Here is a 20,562-nt window from a genome sequence, read left to right on the forward strand (position 1 = left end):
ACGGGATGCACATCCCGTCTCTTGTCCCCGCCGCTACCACTACCGCCAAGGGTAGACGTCGAGCAGATTCCTTCCTTCGATTACCGCCGCGTCCTCGCGACCGGGCGCTTCCGGCATGACCAGGAGATGCTGATCGGCCCGCGGATTTATGAGGGACAGAACGGGTACCAGGTCGTCACCCCGCTGGAACGGGCGGACGGGGGGAGCAAGGTATTGGTGAATCGGGGGTGGATATCGAAGGAGAAGAGGCTGCATAAGGATCGCGATCCGGCCGGTCTGCCCGCGGGGGAAGTCACGGTGGGGGGGTTGGTCAGGACTCCCTGGAAGAAGAATATGTTCACGCCGGACAACGTGCCGGAGAAGGGGGAGTTCTATTTCCCGGATGTGGAGGGGATGGCGCGGTTGGTCGGCGCTCAACCGGTCTGGATCGAGGAGACGGTGGAGCCGGATTTCGTGGTTGCGATGGAAAATATGGAGAAGGGGGTGCCCATTGCTAGAGCTGCTGAGGTGAATCTGAGAAACAATCATATGCAGTATATCGTTACTTGGTATACCCTCCCCCCCCCACACACTTTAGAAGGAGATAGGCGATGCTAATGATACAATTCTAGGTACGGCCTTGCCCTCGCCACCTCGGTAATGTTTTACATCCTCGTTCGCAAACCCCCAACAGACATTGCAAAGAGAGTCCGACACAGTACCGACTGGGCTTGAATGACGACGACAGCAGAAAAAAAGAATACTATTGTACATTGCATTTTTGTATCATTATTAGATATCAAGGTTCTGTGCATCTACCCATCCACCACCACTTCATCCCCGTCTTCTTCGACGGTTTGCAAACTCGGTCTTTGCCGCTGCCGCCGGCGGGGCTGAGCTTTACTCACAGGCATGCGAATCTCCTGAAGCAGCTCTCTGGGTAAATAGCGCTGGGCCAGTGAGAACGCTGTGGTCTGAGGGTTGAGCTGGCGCTGTCTGTTACATTGTAAATATTTATTTATTTATTTATAAATATAGATGGGACACACACCTTCGTAGTAACTGAATAACGTCTGAATCTTCAATGACTTTTCGGCCCGCATGCTTTGAATAGGCCGCCAGGTCTTCCGACGCCTGTTGGAAGAATGCTTCACTGGCAGCAACTAGAGCATCGAGGGTATCAGCAGATATGGTGGATCCGGAGAACTTTGTAGCCATTTTCTTGATGGTGTGTCGAGGGAAGGGTGGATATGGTATTCCATGTCGAGAGAGCGGAAGAGGTTTACGTCTCTTCTTAATAGCCGAAGCCGGCTTCGGGACTGTGGAGGAAGAAGCCTCTTGTGCCGAAATGACTTCTGGAAGATCGTATTCTTCCTCCACTTCCTCCTCTTCTTCGTGCGCATGCCCGTTGAGTAATGTTCCATCCTCACTCTCTCCCATATCATCTTGAGCAAACCCCTCTCCTCCCTCTTCTGGAACAGGCAAGAAAAAGGACGGCTCATCCCCATCTAAATCCAAATTCCCATCCAAAGCCCCAGTGATATCACCAGTAACGTCCCCATCGCCATCATTTACAACCGACATTCTACTAGCAACGCTCTCATCACCCCTACATACCCAAATTAGCCACCTCAGACAGCAAAAACAAGCAACAAAAGCTCAAACTCAAACTCACATAACCCCGGTCTCCCCATCCTCTTCCTCCTCCCTCTCATCTCCATCTTCATACCCCGCAGTCCTCGGCGAACTCTCCCCTGTGACTCCATGAAAATCTGCGAACCGATCACTAAGCCTAATACCAAAGCTCGGTCGGTACGGCCTCTCCGTAACAGCCCTACGCCCAAACTCAATCGAGGTATGCGTATAATCCATATCTTCAATATTCTCCAGCGGCAGTGAATATCTTGGGACTGGAAGACGGGCGTCCTCTTCTTCCTCCGCCTGTTCGAATTCATTCAGATTCATGCTTAGCCTCGGCGCGGGCGAGAGCTCCTCGTCTTCATCTCCAGAGTTGTGTCCAGGGTCGCTGTAGAATACGACGTCTGAGGCACGGCGGTCAGAGTATGAGGGGCGAGGGGCGGGGCGCGGGGCCGGCTGTGCCGGGGAGGGGACGTATTGGGTGGACGTTGTTGCGAGTTCTGGTATATTTAGCACTCAACTGGTTATATGACAAGAGGGGAAGGAGGGAAGAAATACGCACGCCGACTCAAAGCTCTCAACAAATCCCTCGGCGTCTCTCTCGCAGCTGGATACCTCCCACTCTTTCTGCGCTCACGCCCTGGCGTTACCGCCCTACGTTGCTCGAACGCGCGGACGACATGGGGAGATCTAGCGGTGCGCTTACTCGGCAATGGCGCAAGCCTTCCTGCGCCGGGGGTTCTCCTTACTGATTTCTTCTGTGATGCAGCCGCAGCTGAGGTAGATGTTTGCTGCGGGGGTGTAGCAGGTGCGTTGACCACTTTTGCCAGTTGTACCAGCTATATTGCGGGTTAGCAGTGGATATCGGGATGTTGGAATGGAAGGAGAACAAACAGTAGCTTGTGGAGTTTCATTATCCGCCTCCTCCGTAGTTAATCCCGGAGCCACTGAATGCCTAGGAGTAATTCCCGGCAGCTCACCAGATCCACCAGAATTGTCATCTCTATTCTCCATCGTCGTTGTAATTGGTGTTGTCGCTGCTACAATGGGCTTAGTGGATGCCAATAAGCTCGAACACGAAAACAAGGGAACCGCGATGCAGGGTGTGCACTCACGTGATAATAAGTCCTATTACCCGGCCTTCATCCCGCCACATGAAAAAGCTTTTTTATTTTATCCCTTTGGGTAGCCGATTTACGATATTTCTCTAGGAAATACAGCAATGGACAGCGAAGACGACTACGACGGTGGTGTAGTCCTCGACGGCGCCGAAACTTTAGACCCCAGCACGTATGCAAGGTCCACCCCCAGCACGACCGACAGGCGCAAGCGCAAACGGGAAAGGGAAAAACTCAACAAGCAAAAGGGTAAAAAGTCCAAGTCGGAGGGCGACGAAATCGCCCCCCAGCTTCTCGAACATCGGAGCAAGAAGGAAACGAGGAAAGGTGGCGAAGTTAAGTCCACAGCGACAGATGTCCCCGGTGGAGAAACCGAGCCCGTGAATGAGGATATGGCAAGGATGGATCCAAAATTACTGGCAGATTACGTTTCTCAGCGATTGAAACGGTTCGAGAAGGATTTGAGTTCTGTGGAATTGGAGGATCGCTATATATCTGGTTGGCTCTTGCCAGAATTCATGCGCAATGGGATTGTTGCTGAACTTCTTGGTAGAATCTGCATTTTTGGATACTACGGCATTCACCCCTCCTAGGACATTGCGAAATCTCCCAGCGTATCTGGAATCCTGTTCGTCCCCCCTCCCACCTTGCGGTCCTCCAACTAACTCTGCAGTCTCTAAATTCGCACTTATTAAATCAGCAGCCACCCCAGGAACTCCTCACACTTTAATCTTGACTTTAGCAGCCGTCCGAGCGACTGACCTTGCGCGTGCGGTCCGCAAATACCAAACAAAGGACAGCCTAGTGGCCAAGCTGTTTGCAAAGCACATCAAGCTAAAGGATTCCATAACAACCTGTCAGACTAGCCGGATAGGCATTGGCGTTGGCACACCCGGGAGGATCCTGGACCTGCTAAAAGAGGGTGTGTTGAAAGTGGACGAATTGAAGAACGTCGTTATTGATGCATCGTATGTTGATAAAAAGGGCTTCGGAGCGTTTGACATCCGGGAGACGCAGAAGGGTATAATGGAGATTCTCGGGTTCGCCGGAGTGAAGGCGAGATTTGAAAGGGGCGAAGGGAGAGTAATGTTTTATTAGAAACACTTCGACGTACTCGAGTGATGTTTGTATGATAGTATGACAGTATGATAGTGCATTGTGAACCTCGATAACTTAATCTGACTTGTGTACTAGTAATACCTGTCAAAAATAAAATTTAGCTCCAAGTTATTTCCTACCAAAACGACCTACTCGAGTAGTGGAACCCACTATACGAGTAGATATAGTCTACAACTTAAGCAAGACCCCAACACTGCTGGCGGACGCCACCTTTACTGTAGTAAACTCAATATTTGACCGCTTAGCAACGCCAAGCCGGCATTCCCACAGCAAATATCGAATTTTATCAATTTGCCTCGAGCAGAACAGAATTCCGGCAACAGACAATCTACAAGCACAAACCACCACAATGCCCACGATCAAAGAATCCCACCGCAAAAAGCGCGACTCGGACAAGCATAGCGAAAATGACAGCCGGAAGAAGCGCAAACCGAAGCGCAAAATCTCCGACGTCGATCTGGAGGACGAAGTTGAAGAAGCAACCCCCACAATCCCTCCCGCCGCCGAGTCCAAGGAGGAGGAGGATACCAAAGCTGGATCTGCAAAGGAGGAGCCCAAGCCAGAAAAACGGAAAGAAAACAAAAAGTCCAAAAAGTCCACCGACCCAAACCCACCCACCATTGCCGGCGAACCCGCCGAAAAGCAGGAAGATGGAAACACGACAAAACCCGCACACCGCTTCATAGTATTCATCGGAAACCTCCCCTACACCACCACCCACCCGCAGCTCCAATCGCACTTCTCCTCCCTGCAGCCCTCGAGCATACGGCTGATAACTGGCAAGGCCCCGCCGCACACGTGCAAGGGCTTCGCCTTCTTGGAATTCACTTCCTACGACCGGATGAAGTCCTGTCTGGCAAAGTACCACCACAGCGTCTTCTTAGACAGGAAGATTAATGTTGAGCTTACGTATGTTCTCCCGTCTGTAATGTAGCGAGCGAAGAAAGTGCGGGAAATGACTGACAAGGCGCAGTGCCGGTGGAGGCGGAGCAAAAAGTAAAGACCGCAGGGAAAAGCTGCGCGCAAAGAATGGGCGGTTGAACGACCAACGGAAGAGGAGAACTGAGGAGGAGGAGAAGCTCAAAGGTGAGAAGAAAGCTAAGAGGGCTGCTGGGGGTGAAGGGGATAATGAAAGTGGTGTTCATATGAGTAGACGCGGGAACATCATGGCTTAGATGAGAGTCGAGATTGTGTATAATATAAATATAATATGGCCTAGTGTCAAGACAGGTGGGCTTATACTGTACTACCGGTATGTGGATAGATACAAAAGGTTATTTTATATCGAACGATATCTCAATCCAGCAACCAAAAAAAGCGCACATCACAATCGTAGCCTCTTTTACAGTACGCATCTTGCATGCTGTGGGAAAACAAATCCCAAGAAAGGAAGAAAAAGAAGAAGAAAAAAATTGAAGAGGAAGGGAAAAAAGCAGGAAATAATTTCGTGATAGAAGAGGAATATAAAGAACATACATAAAAATGAACACCATTGCCCACATGGAAATTTAACATAAAAACTAGACTTGGACAAGCTCCCAAATGTAAAAAATAGTAGGCGCGTTCGGCCACAGTTTAATACAAACATACAATCATAAGGTACTGTGATTCAAAAAAAAAAAAAAAAAAAAAAAAAAACCTAACTCGTACCTATCCTCCAATTGGACGCTTATAGGATGATGCATCCTTTCTTCTTACTTGTCTTCGCCGCGGGCATAAGAACGGCCCTAATTGCTTCATCAAAAACATTTTTCAGACCTTTCTGTGTAAGAGCAGAGCACTCGAGATATCTGCGGTAGAACAAGAGCTGGTTAATACCAGAAAAAAAATATAAAAAAATAATTCGCGAGTAGTCAGTCGAGCACTCACCTAACAGCGTTGATCTCCTTGGCTCTCTGGATTCCCTGAGGGTAACTGATGGGTCCCATGCGCTTCTCACGAAGCCCCTGAACAGTCTTGGGGTCGTCACGCAAATCAAGCTTAGTACCAACCAGGATAATGGGAATGTTGGGAGCATGGTGGGAAATTTCCGGGTACCACTATTTAAAAAGTTAATTCCACGCCTTTCGTGCCACAGGGATCGAAAAAGATATAATTGGCAACGAACCTTCGATAAAACGTTGTCGAAAGAAGGAGGGCTCACGATACTGAAGCAAACCAGGAAAACATCGGTCTGAGGATAAGAGAGAGGTCGCAGACGGTCATAATCTTCCTGGCCCGCAGTATCCCAAAGACCCAAGCTAATAGGTTTTCCATCGACCATGACGTTGGCGGAATAATTATCGAAGCTGCAGACATCCACAAGAGGAAGGAGATAAACATTAGCTCGTGATTCAAGAGCGGTTAAAACTATTGTAGACCACGACTTACACAGTAGGGATATATTCCCCAGGAAAAGCATTGGTAGTATAACTAATGAGGAGGCAAGTCTGTATTCAATATTAGTCTTTTTTTCCCTCTTCTCTTAATCCGCAATTGTCAGCGAGGGGAATACGAAGAGAAAAACTGTACCTTTCCGACTGCTCCGTCACCAGTAACCACACACTATTGGGATCAACCCTCATAGCTAACATTAGCAAAACTGTTACGCGCACAACAGTCATGGCGGAAGGAATCCAAGATGTGGCCGAAAGCTGTGATTGGAGAGATCTAACCTTAAGAGACTTTGTCGCAGCTGCCATGGTATCAATGTTGTGGGTAAACTGAAAGCTCGCTGCACAGAAAAGGGGAAAGAGTTCGCGGTCAGTCGGGTGTTACTTTGTTTCGTTTTTCTTCTGCGAGAAAACAGCGGGGAGGGGGGGACTGAGGCTGGGAAAGCGCTTAGAGTTGGCGAGGGAGGATGAGGAGGAGGAGGACAGAGGGTTGCAGTAGCGGGGGGGTAGGGGGTTGAAGAGTAGGGGGTACGGGAAGTGGTTGGAAATAGCTAGAAAGTACCAAATGAATATTTTCACTGTAAACGAAGGAAATCCCAGGGTCCAAGTTAGCGAGAGAAGCCCCCAAAGGTACAGCTATTAGGAGAAGCGGGAGCGACGTTTTTCCAAGGGGGGGGGGTTAAACATACAGAGCTTTTGGCAACTCTGGTGGTCAGGGAGAAAGGACGAGAGGTGAAGTTCGAGAAATTTTTTTTCCCCTGTGGTACCAAGAAAGGTTGGGTGTGGAGGATGTTGGTGATAGGTATAGTTGTGGTGGCAGACCTCAACTACGGACTGGTGGTGGCAGGCGGAGTTGGTTGGCCGTGTGGATGAGAGGTGAAATGGGAAAGGTGCTGCTGCTGCCAGCTGCAGTTGGTGAGAGAGATGGTGTGGTTCGGGTAAACCGACCGACATGGAAGCGAGAAACCAACTATTAACGCAACATAACCCTGGTTGAAGCCTTCTGCTCTGCCGAGCTGTGATAATGACATTTTCAATATACATACTCCTGGCTCGTGGCTCGTGGCTCCTTCCTGTATCGTCAAAGTCGCCTGTGGCGCTTGACGTGGGGCCTAATGGAATGTAACGACGAATGATTATTCACAGCATAGCTGACCTCGAGTCCCCCACTACTTAGTCTGAACAAAGCCGCTCAAATCTACTTGCTCTAAAACTGAGACATCGAACGGGAGTGGTTATCGAGGGGCGTGTTCCTCTTGCTCATCTCCCCCTTCCGAAGTTTCGCAAGCCTTTGCACAATCCCTCACAAATTGAACCATGGAATAAAAAGGGCCTTCAAAATCCATATCGTACCTTATCTATCCGTTAGTGCGACAAACTAGACCAGCCCCAAATGTATGCAACCGACTCACCAGTAATTGACGGCGCAACATATTCCTTCATCCCCCTCCTCCTGAGAAACTTTGTGGTACCACAGGGCGGGTAGATACAGAACCTCACCTCGGTGCAATTCCACCCTTATCGGCCTCGCCTTCCCCCACCATTTCCCACAATCACCCACGTCAGGGTCAACGCTCGGCCAGCAATTTACACTCTGTCCCTCCTCCACAACGACTTTGCCCCGAGAATCGTAAGAGGCGACGGGGAGAGACTTCTCGCGCACGCATATCCCCTCCAACGGTGAGAGTAGAACAAACTTCTTCTTGCCTAGTACTTGACAGTACAGATTCTCGTAGTTGTCCTTGTGGAGTGCAGACGTGGAATCGGAATTACCTATCCACACATTCACCGCGTCGGGCGTCGACAAAAGAGCTGAGTCTGCGAAAGCGAGGGAAGACGGTAGGTCAGGTGCCAGCGCGATGAATTCCTTGCTCAGATTCCCGTCCTGTGACTGCGCATACTTGATTGTCGAAGGAGTTGTCGACGAGTCATTCATATGACGGGATCGCAAGTAGTCCATAAACGAGGAGAAGGGCTCTGAGCTCGTGTAAGGCCTGACAAAATGTTCCACTCCGTCAACGCTCACAATTGAATCTGCGTTCCTACGTTTTTTTTTTTGCTCTCACCGAACAAGTTCGGTTAGCTACGGATACAGTATGGGATTGAGAGATACCATGATATGGAGGAAGCAAACCCCAAAGGTGTAACGGCAATATCAATGTTGCACCCCTCCATCCTTTCCCTCAAATACCCGTCATCCCACCGCTCCAATGCCCCCCACCCCTTCATAAGCCCGGTAAACACGACCGGCTGATTCCTCCGCACGTACTGGAGGAACTCTAGCGGCGTCGGAGGTCCCGGCACCCGGGGGACAAAGGCATTGTTGAGCTCATGGTAAGTGGACAATAGCCCCTCCAGGGCTTTTTCTGCAGGCTTCATTGACTGACTGATTGATTGATTGATTGATTGATTGATTGATTGATTGATTGATTGATTGATTGATTGATTCATTGATTGATTGATTGATTGATTGATTGATTGACTGATTGATTGATTGATTGATTGATTGATTGATTGATTGATTGATTGATTGATTGATTGATTGATTGACTGACTGACTGACTGACTGACCGGTGCTGCAGGGTACGGTATTGTTCGGTATCTGCGTTGCTGGCTTGATACGGCATGCGCCTTAGGGACAAAACGTGGTTAGAGGAAGGATGCAGGGACGACGGGATGGTGGATGGATGCTAGTAAAGCTTTTGGTGAATGCCGTTGTGGTGGGTGGTTCATGCAAACAAGGTTTGCCTACATGTTGTTCCGCGCTACCGGTGGATGGAAAGCAAAGCAGAGGGAGGACTACTGACTGTACTCGTATTTGCTATGTAAGACGATATTTTTAGAGGGGCTCCGGAGCTGAAGCGCAAACTGCACTTTGGCAATTTTTTCAGTGACACGTTATTGTGAATATATAATGATAATCTTGATCCTGGGCATAAGATTCACTGAGCGTTGAATACGGTGCCTACAATAGCGGTGGACGGTCAAGAGGTAAGGCCAAGACAGAGACACATGCCGGTAAGTGACCGCGAATTTCTGCAAGCTGAATAATGGCATAGCTATGGTGAATACACCCTGCGCCGTAACGGAAGCTTTATTAGCCCAAAGTACAAGTCAGCAAGGTGTCTTCTGTTTTCTTCCTCACTATAAATAAGTCATGTTATGTGGGGCTATGATGTCCGCACGTTTTGGGGAAACGACACCTATCACTGCGCTATCGCATTGCAAACATCCGTAAAGCAATGGTATCTAAATTATAAGAAATGTTGTGCACTGGGCATGGCAGGCTCAGGTATAATAAACTACGGTACAAAGACTTTCCGACTTGCACAAGAAGTGTAAAGGTTACCAACCTGTATGAGGGAACTCGGGGAAATCCTTGACGGGAGAAATTAAAAAAGAACCAAATTGAGCAAGGCTACAGAAGGTTAAACATAGGAAATACTCGTAGGTGTAAGGTGGTACAGGGTTTGGGTGATGGGTATCCCTGAAATATAGGTATGGGGGTCGAGGCAAAGAAGGAAGGTATAGAAGCATAAACAATCAAGTCTAGCTAGTGACTCAGCCCTCAGTCATCGTCCTGCGACGGCATGTTAGCGATGCTGGAGCAAGGGCAGAGAGTATGAGTACTTACAAAGATTGAGAAGCAGTGTTGTAAGATAGTATCAATGACACGAACCTGCGAGGTGGCATCCGCGATATTAGGGGAAGTATTAGAACCCATCAGAGTCGGTCTGTAATTGGTCAGCTGCCATTGTCCACCGTAATTACACAGAGAGCCACGACATACCCAAAGCAGATGGCAAGGTTGTTTGTATTCATTCGGTTGATATTAGAGTTTGCCTGGATCCTGTGCAAATGCTATATATGCGTATTAGATATTGGTCTAGAAGATATCCTCGCGTTAAAAGGCATTAAACCCACCAGGATCAAAATTCGCAAGGTGGCGTAATTAGGGTCCGGCAACCTGTTGATCAATTCGTGCAAAGAGTCTCGGCGAATAGTTTCATCATCGATGTCTGTCGGCCGTATTAGTAGAAGCATCTTCAACTCCAAAGGGCAATTAGCCTGAAATTTAAGAATCCAGGGATGACCTACGCGATGCCTTGATAAAATCTTGATATAAGGCGTTCGTGAGGAGAGGCTCTGGTAAGTCACGGAAAAACTGCTTTAGGATACTGGCGACACCGTTGACGTCGTAGAAAAAATCTTCCCGTTTTCTAAAATCCAAGATTGAAGAGTCTGTCCGTAATGTTAGTATCACATATGTCTCTCGCCTCACAAGAACCATACCATTATCAAAAATCTGTTTTATCCGTTCAATATGCTTTCTTTCGCCGGAAACTCTGTAGATTCCTTCAACATCCAGTCCATAAAGGTCTACGGCTTGAACACATTGCAATACTACAATCGGGACAACAGATTCATCGCGGGTGAGAAGCGCGTCGAGGGGAACTCCGAAAACCGGCTTGAGACGAGGGTAATCCATGCTGTACTGGGAGTGAGAATATTCCATATTGGGCATCGGGTGTTGGGTGGGTAAGATCGCCGCCTGTTGAACGACGGCTCCGAAACCTTGGGGTTGTTGTTGTAAGCCTTGTCCTTGGGCCATCATGTCACGGTGATCTGGCTGGTGTCCATGGATACCTTGAGGTTGGTTGGCCTGGTAGTTTTGGGGCTGCATAGATGTGGTCGAAGGGGTGTGTGGCACTACCGGGCTGGGTGTGTGGTGGTGGTTTAAACTCTGCTCGCTATGGTTAGTCAGTGAGGCGATCTTTGTGGGGAGCGTTCATACTGGATGTCGCTCATATCTAACTTCTTGATTCTTGGCTGGAGGGTGAACTTTGTTCGCTAGGTCCAGAACGAAACTCTCAAAGTCCTTGTCGTTGTTGATCATGTTGATGACATCGCGCATGCTTTGAGCGCCTCTTGAATCTGCATCGTCTGTTCTGATAGGACTCACACTAAGGCCGTTATGGAGGAGGAGCTTCTCATTGAATTGAGCTAAATGGTCAGCAAATAAGCTCTATCGCAACCCGAACGCATACAGACATACCGAAACGCTGAAGCTGAACAGTCAAACCAGCGTCACATTCCGCAATCATCTCACGCAAGGCTCGTACAGCTTGTGGACGAAGAGAATGTATGGCATCATGCCTATGCGAGTTGGCAAGCTGGACTTTGCTGTGATATTCACTATCCGCAGCTGCAACCTTACGCTGGAGATCCTCCTCATGCCGCGGCCCATTCCTGCTACCCCTCAAACTGAACGGAGTCTTTCCAGAACGGCGATCGCCAGATCGAGCCCTATCCCACTCTTCTGCGGCGGTGTCATACTTGATCTTGGCCTGTGGGGGTGAGTAACAGCATCATCAGAACGGCTAATTCGGGGAACGAACCTTGTCAACGACCAGTTCGGCTTCGTGGAGTTTCTTTTCAACTGCCAACCCAATTTGTTTCCAGTGCTTTCTGCCCCTCTCCATATTGTTTGACAACTCCGTAAGGTCCTCATGCATCTGGTGGAGGGCAAGAGAAAACTGGATACCATTTTCAGCAATACGTTCATGGATTTGTGTGGTCTCTTCGAACGAGCGCGCATAGGTTCCCTGTCGGTTTTCAGGTCGTCTGATACTCTCATGGGTCATTCGGCATATCTTTCTGAGACCTGTGAATTTTTAGATCGATTGACAATTGACATGCCAAAGAGCGGGGTTTGTCAACCTTGCGCGTGTTCTTCCTCCAAGCTTGCCCGTCTCTTGAGAAATAAAGCAAAATCCTGGAATCGTAGTTAGGTAGGTGCCACGCGCTTGGTAATCAAGAAGATCCTTACCCTACAAGCCGCAATGCTCTGCTTTAATCTGGTGAGAAGCGATGATACCCCAATCTGTCATTTAATCAGCTCCTGAATGAGAATCTCGACAGAGAGTCTCTTACGTCCGAGTGTAGAATTTCGTCAATCTTCCGAAGCTTCTCCTGCTCGGCTGGGGATTGGTATCCTGGTGGAGGCACTGGCGTAACTTCATTTTCGTCTTTCCGTGAATAGGGTAACGGTGCGATTGCCGGTGGAGGATGACCGGCCGGGCTGTTGTGTACGGAATGCACTGACTCGTGATGCTGATCGGAGGTCATTCTGTAGGGGAAGAGGAAGATGGCGCTTTCGCGACCTTTTAGGTCTGGTCAAGTTCAGTGGTGGTAGAGAGAAATCGGTTGATGAGTGTTGGTTAGAGTCTGGGGGGAGTATGGGGGGAGTACTGTACTGGTATGGTAGAAGTGCGTGAAGTCACGGGCGGCAAGTGCTGCTGCTACGGTAAGTAAGGTTCAATAAAATAATTATCCTGGTATCATATCGCCGAACGGGCATAATCGAGGACAATAACCAGCAGCCTACCGGTAAAATAAACTACTATAATATTATTATAAAGTATAACATTATGATAATATAATGGACAGGCCTATTCCACAACCCTCCTCATCCAAAATTCGCAACCAACAAGCTCATGGGCGCTCACGTGAATTGAACAAATTATATATCAAAGTGTCTCCCGGTCCCATAATCAAATCCATCTAACATCATAAAATTTAATTTTTGAGTTTAATTCAGGATCTCAAACCAGGAGGCGCCCGGACAGCCCTCCAGACGCCCGACACGAGACGAGATGCAGATTTGGATTTAAGGTGTCGGTTTATTGTCTAAGTTAATAGGGTTGTGTGTTTAAGTTTGTAAACATAAAGTTATCTATGATAATGTCTACCAAGAAAAGTTCATAACTTAGACGTACCCTAGCTTAACATAATTAGTATTGTCAAAAAGAAAAACCCCCAAATTTAACTTGGACTATAAAAATTAATGTTGAACTTAAAATGTAACTTAAAGACCGGAACTCATATCAGTAATTATAACACATAAAATGCTTGGTTGTTTTTTATAATTTAAAAAAGCAACTAGAAGTTGTCATAAGTCGGACAAAGAATTACCGTAATATGCGAAAGGAGTACTTGTAAATAATAGGAGTCGAAAGATGGTTGGGGGATGGGTTTGGTGGAAGATATTATGGTAAGAGAGGAAGGAATAATAGAGAATGGAAATTTTATAAAGAGAATAGAGATCAAAATTTACAGTATTATAGAGCATGTTAATGTCATAGCAGAAAAGTCTGAATACCATCGTTTCAGAAACAGGTTAAAAAAGAGAAAATGAAATGCACACTTTCAAAACTAGAGTACCATTTGCGCAGAACCTAGCATGAATTAGGAAATTCAAGTAATACCCATACTCGAGTACTTATTTTTGGTGAATACCGGTAACAAATGTATTAGCAACTTGTAGCACCGGTGTGGAGAATTGCTTGATTTGGAGGTTCGTTTCATGTATTTGATGGGGAGGAGGCTCTGGATATCTTTCATGTGTAAGAGGGGGCTTGGCGTGCAGGATTTTTTTCTTATAGCTTTTTTTTTTTCTCTTAGAAAAATGAATGAACACACACACCCACCACTGGGAAATAGAACTTTTTTATCTCTACTGAACTGAACCTACATTTCTTTCTTTGATTCCTCTGTGTTATCTGTGAGATTGATTAACACTCACCAGTCCCTATTTTCAGGCAATTACTTTCTGGTATACCGTGAAGGTAAAGTGAGTTAGCGGGTAGGGCACAGTGCGTAGTCAAACCACCATCCGGGAAAGGGGAAGGAAAAGAACATCCCAACACCGGTATTCGTTCGAGTACCTATCCGTCTTACTGAAAGATACTACCGTAGTATATACAGTATGATAATTATGATAATAATAATTATTATAATTATTATTATGTTGTTGTTATTATAACCTCAAGCGGTCCATAGCTGACTACCGTAGGAGTTAGTGGAAGACCCGCGATTAACAATTAACATACCTGTAGGAGCATGATTACCCGAGCCGAAAAACGAACCCCTCCCCCCCAGGACGAAAGACACGCCATGGCAAAAAAAAATCGCAGTGCTTCCGACTAACTCTTGAGCCCGAGCACGTTCACTGTATTTACTCGAGCACAGTACAGTACTCGTACTGGGAGGGTATTACGGTACTTGAGTACAGTACAGTACAGCCTGTGGTAAACAAAATTGGAAAATGTGGAAATGAAATCTTAGAAACACGGTTGCTCACTGAAAGACTGTCCAATCGAAACCCCAGAAACCATTTCGTCATTTTCCGAATTTTTTTTCTTTTTTCTTTTTCTTCACCGCAGGCCGTACTTGTACGAGTACTCGTACTAGTACCGGTACCCCAGTACGATAGCGGTACTGTACTCGTACAGTATGTCAGAAGTCACCTCGTGCAACGTATCATACTTGTCTAAGACGTCTAGTAACACAACTGAGCTTTCCGGAAAATCTTATTCCTCTATCCCCCCGATTCCCGTTTTGCCACCCTTTGTTTCCGATCTTTACAGACACACCCGAGCAAGGTGGCCGGTATTTTGGGCTGGGCGGGCTGGTCCCCCCGCAGATGATCTAATACTCGAGTACTTGTACTGGTATTAGATTTCTACAGATTTTGCGGTACTTGAGCTCTTGCCGTGCGTGCTGAGGTGTATTGTACATGTGCAGTACTCGAGTACAGTACAAGGTATCGATCGGTACCTGTGATGGAATTTTGCTCTTAGTGTCACTCATTTCGGCCCCCCTCAAGTAGGGGAGAATAAGTTCGACCGAACTATGCCGGTGTTCTTTCCCGGGTGCTCGCAAGGATAAGAGTGCTAAGCAGTATGATCCGGTACTTGTGCTCAGTACGAGTTCTCGTACCGGTACTTGTATTGTACCAGTACCGTAGACTACTGCTAGAGTGGCTTGATAGTTGGGAAGTGGGGGAGTGGGGGTTCATATCGATTGTTCATTGCCATGACCCAAATGATTGAACCTCGCACTAATTTAGTAGAACTTGGAGTTGCCTTTGCTGGTAAGGTTCGGCACTTTTTATTTTATTTTACTTTTTTCTTATCCTAAAGGGGTCACTATCCTACGATCATGGTCTGGTACCCCTACCCGAGAGAGGGAACTTTTGACGTCTTAGCGGTACTTGTACTTGTACTAGTACAAGTGCTAGGGGAGATTTTCCCATGTACAACAGGGGTTATTTTTTGCGGGTTAACCTAAATTAACTGTGCGAAAACATTATCCCTGGCACCAGTATCAGCATCATAACCAGAGCAGAATGCCGGTTATTGTACGTGCCAAGGCATCGTCTTGAGCCACCTCAAATTCGCCAACTCGGGGGGGGGTTAGTCGGGGAGGTGGATACTCGAGTATGGTATTGTACCTGCCTCGTCTCCGAACGCTTGCCGCAAGACGACAAATGATGCTGAAGAAAATATATAGCCAAAAACCTAGGCTATTTGTCAAAGTACGAGTACTGTACAGTACTACTAGTACTATGATAATAAACTTGTACGAGTAATATGCATTTTTCATGCCGAGGGAAGAAGAGGTCGGGGGGTTTTCTCCAAGGAACTTGTAGAGATTAGCCCGATTTCGCAATCTAACCCGAAGAATCTTCGCCCTTCGATCATATGACATATCATACACATAGACTATCATAGAGTAGGAGCAAAGGGAACTCATCGGTCGCAACCCGAATGGACCATGGTTGATGGGGTACTGTACTCGAATACTGTATCTATACTCGTACTCGTACTCGTACAATACCGGTATCTCAAAAATTCCCCCCTACTTGGACTAAATGGGAAGGAAAGAGTGCTCATACTCTACTGGAGTAGTAAAAGTGCGGGACAGAAAGGAAAAATTGTATATATTCTCTCCTCTCCCCCCCACCGCTCTCTTCACCCTTCATCTCCAGTCTTCGCTGCTCACCACCACCTTGTAAAAATTAAAAATAAAATAAAAAGACCACACTCTTCAGCAATCATTACATCAAAGATGGGTATGCCACCGCAACCAGTTTCTAATGGGCTCATGTATACCACTTATGCCATCTTCCTGTACGCTTTCGCTCCCTCTGCAGACTCCCTCGCCGGGTGTGTAACTAACTTCATTCAAACCAGAATAATCGGCCTCGCTCTCGCCTGGCGATACCGTGGTCAATCAAAATTGGAATTCATTCATTCGAATCGCACTCAAACCGGTTCGCTCATTCTGCCCTCATTCTCCCTCCATCTTTCTTTCTGTCTTTCATTTTTTTCTCTCTTTTTCTTTTCAACTCTTTATTTTTTGGACTAGAGAGAGGGTGCTAATGGATTATAGCGATCCCCGTGGCACTCAACTTTATAGCCTCTGGTGAGTGCTGCGTCTTGGGGAAGAAAGACGGCAGCGGCAAGCATTCGTACCATGTCTTTGATTTCTTGAAAATCATAGTACCGGCGCAATGGCCTTCGACATGTGATAGGCCAATTGGGTAGTTCAGGTTCGTAAAGATTTGGGGGTTGTTGCACTCTCCCTCAAGCTTTGGGTTGCTTCTCGACCAGGCGTCAGTACGTTTGACTACCGGTATGCTGCCCGAAAGCTTGGGCGGAGAGTGTAGCTGGCTTCACTACGGGTGCCTGTTTGCTGTGGACCTCTTTGCCCGATCCAACCCCTTTGCCCCTACCGCTGAGTGGGAGATCGGGCGAACCCGGAAAACTGACCTTACGGGCTGAGATTGACCGTTTGCACTCGATCAAGTTAAGACTTGCGTGGGAAATGTGTTGCCGCTACCGATCCCTTTATTCATGATTCCTTTTTGTTTTCTCCCCCCAAAATGTTCCTAAAGGTGCTGATGATTTCTAGCAATGGGATCTGCCATCCTATTCTCCTATCCAGAAATTGGGACTATTGCCGGCGTGCAGGGAGCTATCACTTATGCTGCTTGTTCGGCCTTGCCGCTCATGTCGTTTGCCATTTTGGCGCCAAAGGTGAGGAGGAAGTTGCCGGGGGGTTTCATCCTTACCATGTGGGTGAGGGAGAGGTATGGACCGTATGCGGCGCTTTATTTGACCTTTTTGAGGTGAGCGATTGAGAATTCCTCGAGATGGTAGTTGTATAGCTAACGAGTGTGCAGCCTTGCCACCATGTTCTTGTATATGGTTGCAGAATTGTCTTCTCTTCAACAGGTCATCAGCACCCTCACCGGCCTCAATGGTCTCCCGGTGGTTATTGTTGAGGTCGTCGTCACCTCGATCTATACCTGTGCGTCCAACATATACCCTAATATGAGAGTATGCTAATCCCTTCTAGCTCTTGGTGGCTTCCGCATCTCCTTCTTGACCGACAACATCCAAGGTGTATTGATTGCCGTTCTAATCGCTATCTGCACCATTGCAATCGGCACATCGGTAGAAATTGACCGCTCCAGGATCGGCCCGTCAGGGCTAACCCACGACACCCTACTCGGCTACCAATTAATCTATATTCTGTTTACAGGGATCCTCTTCAGCTTCATGTTCCTGTCCAGCTTTTGGATGCGCGCATTCGCATCAAAGACTGATAAAGACTTATGGATTGGGGTATCCATTGCTGCGGTTGTAATCTTCGTCATCCTCCTCCTCGTTAGTTCTACCGGCTTCATCGCTGCATGGGCGGGTGTCTGGGAACCAGGCATGTACGGTGGCATGGCATTCTTCCTACTACTCGCGGAACTCCCCTCCTGGGTGGTTGGGTTTACGGTAGTGATGGTGGTGGCACTCAGCTGCGCCATCTTCGACAGTCAGCAATCGGCGATGGTATCTACAATCTCAAATGACCTCTTCAAAAACAAGTTGTCTCTCATCTGGGTCCGTTTCTTTGTCCTCCTCGTCTCTATCCCGGCAATCGTCGTCGCTCTCAAATCCCCTTCTATCCTCCGTATCTTCCTAATCTCAAACATCTTCTCCTGCGCTGCGATGCCTTCGATCCTTCTAGGCCTTTTGGACACAATGTATTTCCTTCGCGGCGTAGACATTATCATCGCAGGCGTCGGTGGTATGCTGTCGGTATTCCTGTTTGGGTGCGCATACTATGGCGATGCAAAGAAGGCTGCTGAATTGATTATCCTGACGACGGGATTATACGCCAATGACTGGAGTGTGTTCGGGGTGTTTGTTGCTGCTCCAGTGGGTTCGTTGATATTCTTGGCGCTGGCTGTCGCGTGCCGTATGGGTGGTGTTTGGGTGCGTTGTAAGGTTCAGGGAGGTAGGTTTGACTGCCTTGATAAGCCGTTGCCCAGAGAGGGTGGAGTTTGTGAGGGAGATGGGACCCCCGGTGGGAGTTTGGAGGACGTGGAGAGGAGGAAGGTTGTGAAGTAGATGGATCGTTAATGGTACTGTGCTCGAGTACGGTAGTTGTAATCTTGGTTATGTAAATCAATTGGATCGTTGAGGGATAGACGAAGTTGACCAATCAATTCCCGGTATTATGGTACTGTTATCCCTATGAATTTCAATCCCGTCGATTCAATTCATCTCATTCCGAAATTTTGCAAGGTGCAGCCGGATTAAAGTTATCCCGGTAGCCTGAGGCATGCCCTGAATCCCACGAATGCGATGACGAGGTGCGTTACCTGAAAACCACGTATGGTACCGTACCCAGTCTCGTAATACATTGCAGCACACTACGAGTATTCAATCCTAGATCTCTCTATAAGTACCGGCACAGGTATCCTCCCTCCCCTTCTCAACCACCCATCAAATACCAACCCCCGCGCCTTTCAAATCCATAGCAATTCGCCTATCATGTTCGAATTTCTATTTGTACTGATATTCATTCTAATCTTCGCATTCATCCTCAAATCATACCGGTATTCTCAACTGCGGTACTTCATACTCCCACAAACCCACCTGCAACGTTCAAGCAAGCTAACACTCCCCCCCCCAATAAAGCCGCAGACCTGACACACTTCCTACCGAAGCTCTAAAAGCCGCCGCGGACCTCGCAATCTCCGAACTAATCTACACAATTGCGGCCCTGATCGAGCGGTATAAATATATAGCGGACTGCCTGATGGCCAGTAATCCGCGTACGTGGGGCCTGGGCCCACTCGGCACCGATTTCACAACCTTCCACGTCGACGAGCGCTTGACGCACGACATGGCGGACAGTATGATCGTGCTGCTCCGCTCGGCGCATCGTGACCTAGAGTGCGAGGCCGATGCCGTCAAGGCCTTCTGGGAGCAGTGGGTTCGCACAAACGGCCGCATGCCCCGAGACGAGGTGACGCGCGGCGTCGAGATGCTGACCGAGTGGCGCGATCGCAAGAGGGGCGGAGTTGCAGATGACGCAAGGAAGGTGATCGCCGAGGTGCACAAGTACTTTAGCCTTGATGATGGGATCGTCGAGGCGGAGGGGCCGACGGTGGAGCAGACTTTAGCTCAGGTGGAAGCCGGTGGAACGGGTATGGAAGTGCATGACTGTGGGAATGGTGGGAGCAAGAGGAGGAAGAAGGGGGGGAAGAAGAAGGGGGGAGCGAAATGTCAGTAGCCGGGGTGGTGTTTCGTGTGCGCACTATGCCGTTATTAGTACGATAGGGTAGTGCTAGTTACTTACTGTAATACGGGTTTACAGATGCTTTTTCTGTCGTCTGAATGGGGCCGCCCTTACTTGATGAATACGGTCTCATATCTGTTAGTTTGATACTGATCAATTGTACTTGTCCATTGAAATTCAGCGCTACTACCACTTCATGGGATGACACCGCAACCTGAAATCACTCATTCAACTCACCGTAGTCAGTTTGATAGGCAAATGTTGAAGACAAAACAGTAGGAGAACCCCGCCTGTTTAGGGTATCAATCCAGCCCAGCGAAATTTATTCTATTGTACGGAAAGTGCTCCAATTTTCCTCTGGAGCCTGTGCGCGTTCGTGTATCATACATCAAGGCCCCGCTCGGCTTGTACCAATTTAAATAACTCACAATAAGAGCTGAAAATAGAATATATTCTGAAATGGAAAAATTGTATGATATTTGTTCTACAGTATTTCAATTGTACATTACCTTTGTAGAAATCGATTACCCTATATCCTATTTACATCTGATAAAGTTCTCAATTTAAATTTTTTTTTGAGATACAATTAATAGGAGGGTAACCGGCTATTAAATTTTTAAAAAATCACAATTTTTGTGGCAAGCCGAGCGTGGCCCAATCTAAATAATAATAATATTATTATTATCTAAAGAGTAAAAAAAATAGCATTAAAGTGGAAAAATTGCAATTTTTGTGTCGAGCCGAGCAGGCCCTAAGTTTTTATCTAAGAGTGTTTTGCTTAGGTCTTGAGTGTCTGACTCCTAGGGGAATTACTGAGTGATATCTCGTGAAGAACACTAGCCACACTAGCCACAAAAACTTAAGCCTCAAAGGCCCTTACTCTATTGGTTTGATACTTAATTAAGGCC

The 20,562-nt window shown here is 47.6% G+C and overlaps 6 protein-coding genes; 3 read left to right on the forward strand and 3 right to left on the reverse strand.

Annotated features, from left to right (window-relative positions):
* Positions 1-794: 794 nt before the first annotated feature.
* Positions 795-2,631, reverse strand: GSTUM_00003064001 (uncharacterized protein; the record flags this gene model as incomplete). Its single annotated transcript, XM_002836647.1, has 5 exons — positions 795-975; positions 1,031-1,588; positions 1,655-2,117; positions 2,180-2,456; positions 2,512-2,631. 5 exons carry the CDS (start codon positions 2,629-2,631, stop codon positions 795-797), a joined length of 1,599 nt encoding a protein of 532 aa, XP_002836693.1.
* Positions 2,632-2,839: 208 nt separating this feature from the next.
* GSTUM_00003065001 (uncharacterized protein) lies at positions 2,840-3,833 on the forward strand (the record flags this gene model as incomplete). Its single annotated transcript, XM_002836648.1, has 3 exons — positions 2,840-3,233; positions 3,289-3,363; positions 3,409-3,833. 3 exons carry the CDS (start codon positions 2,840-2,842, stop codon positions 3,831-3,833), a joined length of 894 nt encoding a protein of 297 aa, XP_002836694.1.
* A 370-nt stretch (positions 3,834-4,203) lies between these two features.
* Positions 4,204-5,029, forward strand: GSTUM_00003066001 (uncharacterized protein; the record flags this gene model as incomplete). Its single annotated transcript, XM_002836649.1, has 2 exons — positions 4,204-4,763; positions 4,828-5,029. The coding sequence occupies 2 exons, from the start codon at positions 4,204-4,206 to the stop codon at positions 5,027-5,029; spliced, it is 762 nt and encodes a 253-aa protein (XP_002836695.1).
* Positions 5,030-5,523: 494 nt separating this feature from the next.
* Positions 5,524-6,535, reverse strand: GSTUM_00003067001 (uncharacterized protein; the record flags this gene model as incomplete). The annotated part of the gene is made up of 6 exons (XM_002836650.1): positions 5,524-5,644; positions 5,724-5,893; positions 5,962-6,142; positions 6,225-6,283; positions 6,366-6,398; positions 6,509-6,535. 6 exons carry the CDS (start codon positions 6,533-6,535, stop codon positions 5,524-5,526), a joined length of 591 nt encoding a protein of 196 aa, XP_002836696.1.
* Positions 6,536-9,501: 2,966 nt separating this feature from the next.
* GSTUM_00003068001 (uncharacterized protein) lies at positions 9,502-12,451 on the reverse strand. XM_002836651.2 has 12 exons: positions 12,161-12,451; positions 12,057-12,110; positions 11,948-12,002; positions 11,626-11,891; positions 11,283-11,574; positions 11,022-11,230; positions 10,520-10,970; positions 10,325-10,435; positions 10,151-10,245; positions 10,017-10,087; positions 9,861-9,960; positions 9,502-9,806 (listed from the first exon to the last, which is right to left on the reverse strand). Exons 1-12 carry the CDS (start codon positions 12,353-12,355, stop codon positions 9,795-9,797), a joined length of 1,911 nt encoding a protein of 636 aa, XP_002836697.1. The 5' UTR covers positions 12,356-12,451; the 3' UTR covers positions 9,502-9,794.
* A 3,687-nt stretch (positions 12,452-16,138) lies between these two features.
* Positions 16,139-19,741, forward strand: GSTUM_00003069001 (uncharacterized protein; the record flags this gene model as incomplete). XM_002836652.2 has 8 exons in its annotated part: positions 16,139-16,200; positions 16,264-16,343; positions 16,463-16,506; positions 16,574-16,622; positions 16,985-17,201; positions 17,256-17,383; positions 17,432-18,983; positions 19,051-19,741. 7 exons carry the CDS (start codon positions 16,139-16,141, stop codon positions 18,475-18,477), a joined length of 1,626 nt encoding a protein of 541 aa, XP_002836698.1. The 3' UTR covers positions 18,478-18,983; positions 19,051-19,741.
* Between the last annotated feature and the right edge of the window lie 821 nt (positions 19,742-20,562).

This window comes from Tuber melanosporum, assembly GCF_000151645.1.
Source record: "Tuber melanosporum whole genome shotgun sequence assembly, scaffold_156, strain Mel28".
Classification (NCBI taxonomy): domain Eukaryota; kingdom Fungi; phylum Ascomycota; class Pezizomycetes; order Pezizales; family Tuberaceae; genus Tuber; species Tuber melanosporum.

What these genes read in the sequence shown, in the direction of transcription:
- GSTUM_00003068001 (XM_002836651.2), bottom strand. Translation starts at nt 12,355, where the DNA reads ATGACCTCCGATCAGCATCACGAGTCAGTGCATTCCGTACACAACAGC. An exon ending in TGTTCAGCTTCAGCGTTTCG is followed by an intron (nt 11,231 to 11,282) that starts GTATGTCTGTAT and finishes CTGACCATTTAG; the next exon opens with CTCAATTCAATGAGAAGCTC. An exon ending in AAAACAGATTTTTGATAATG is followed by an intron (nt 10,436 to 10,519) that starts GTATGGTTCTTG and finishes GAAAACGGGAAG; the next exon opens with ATTTTTTCTACGACGTCAAC.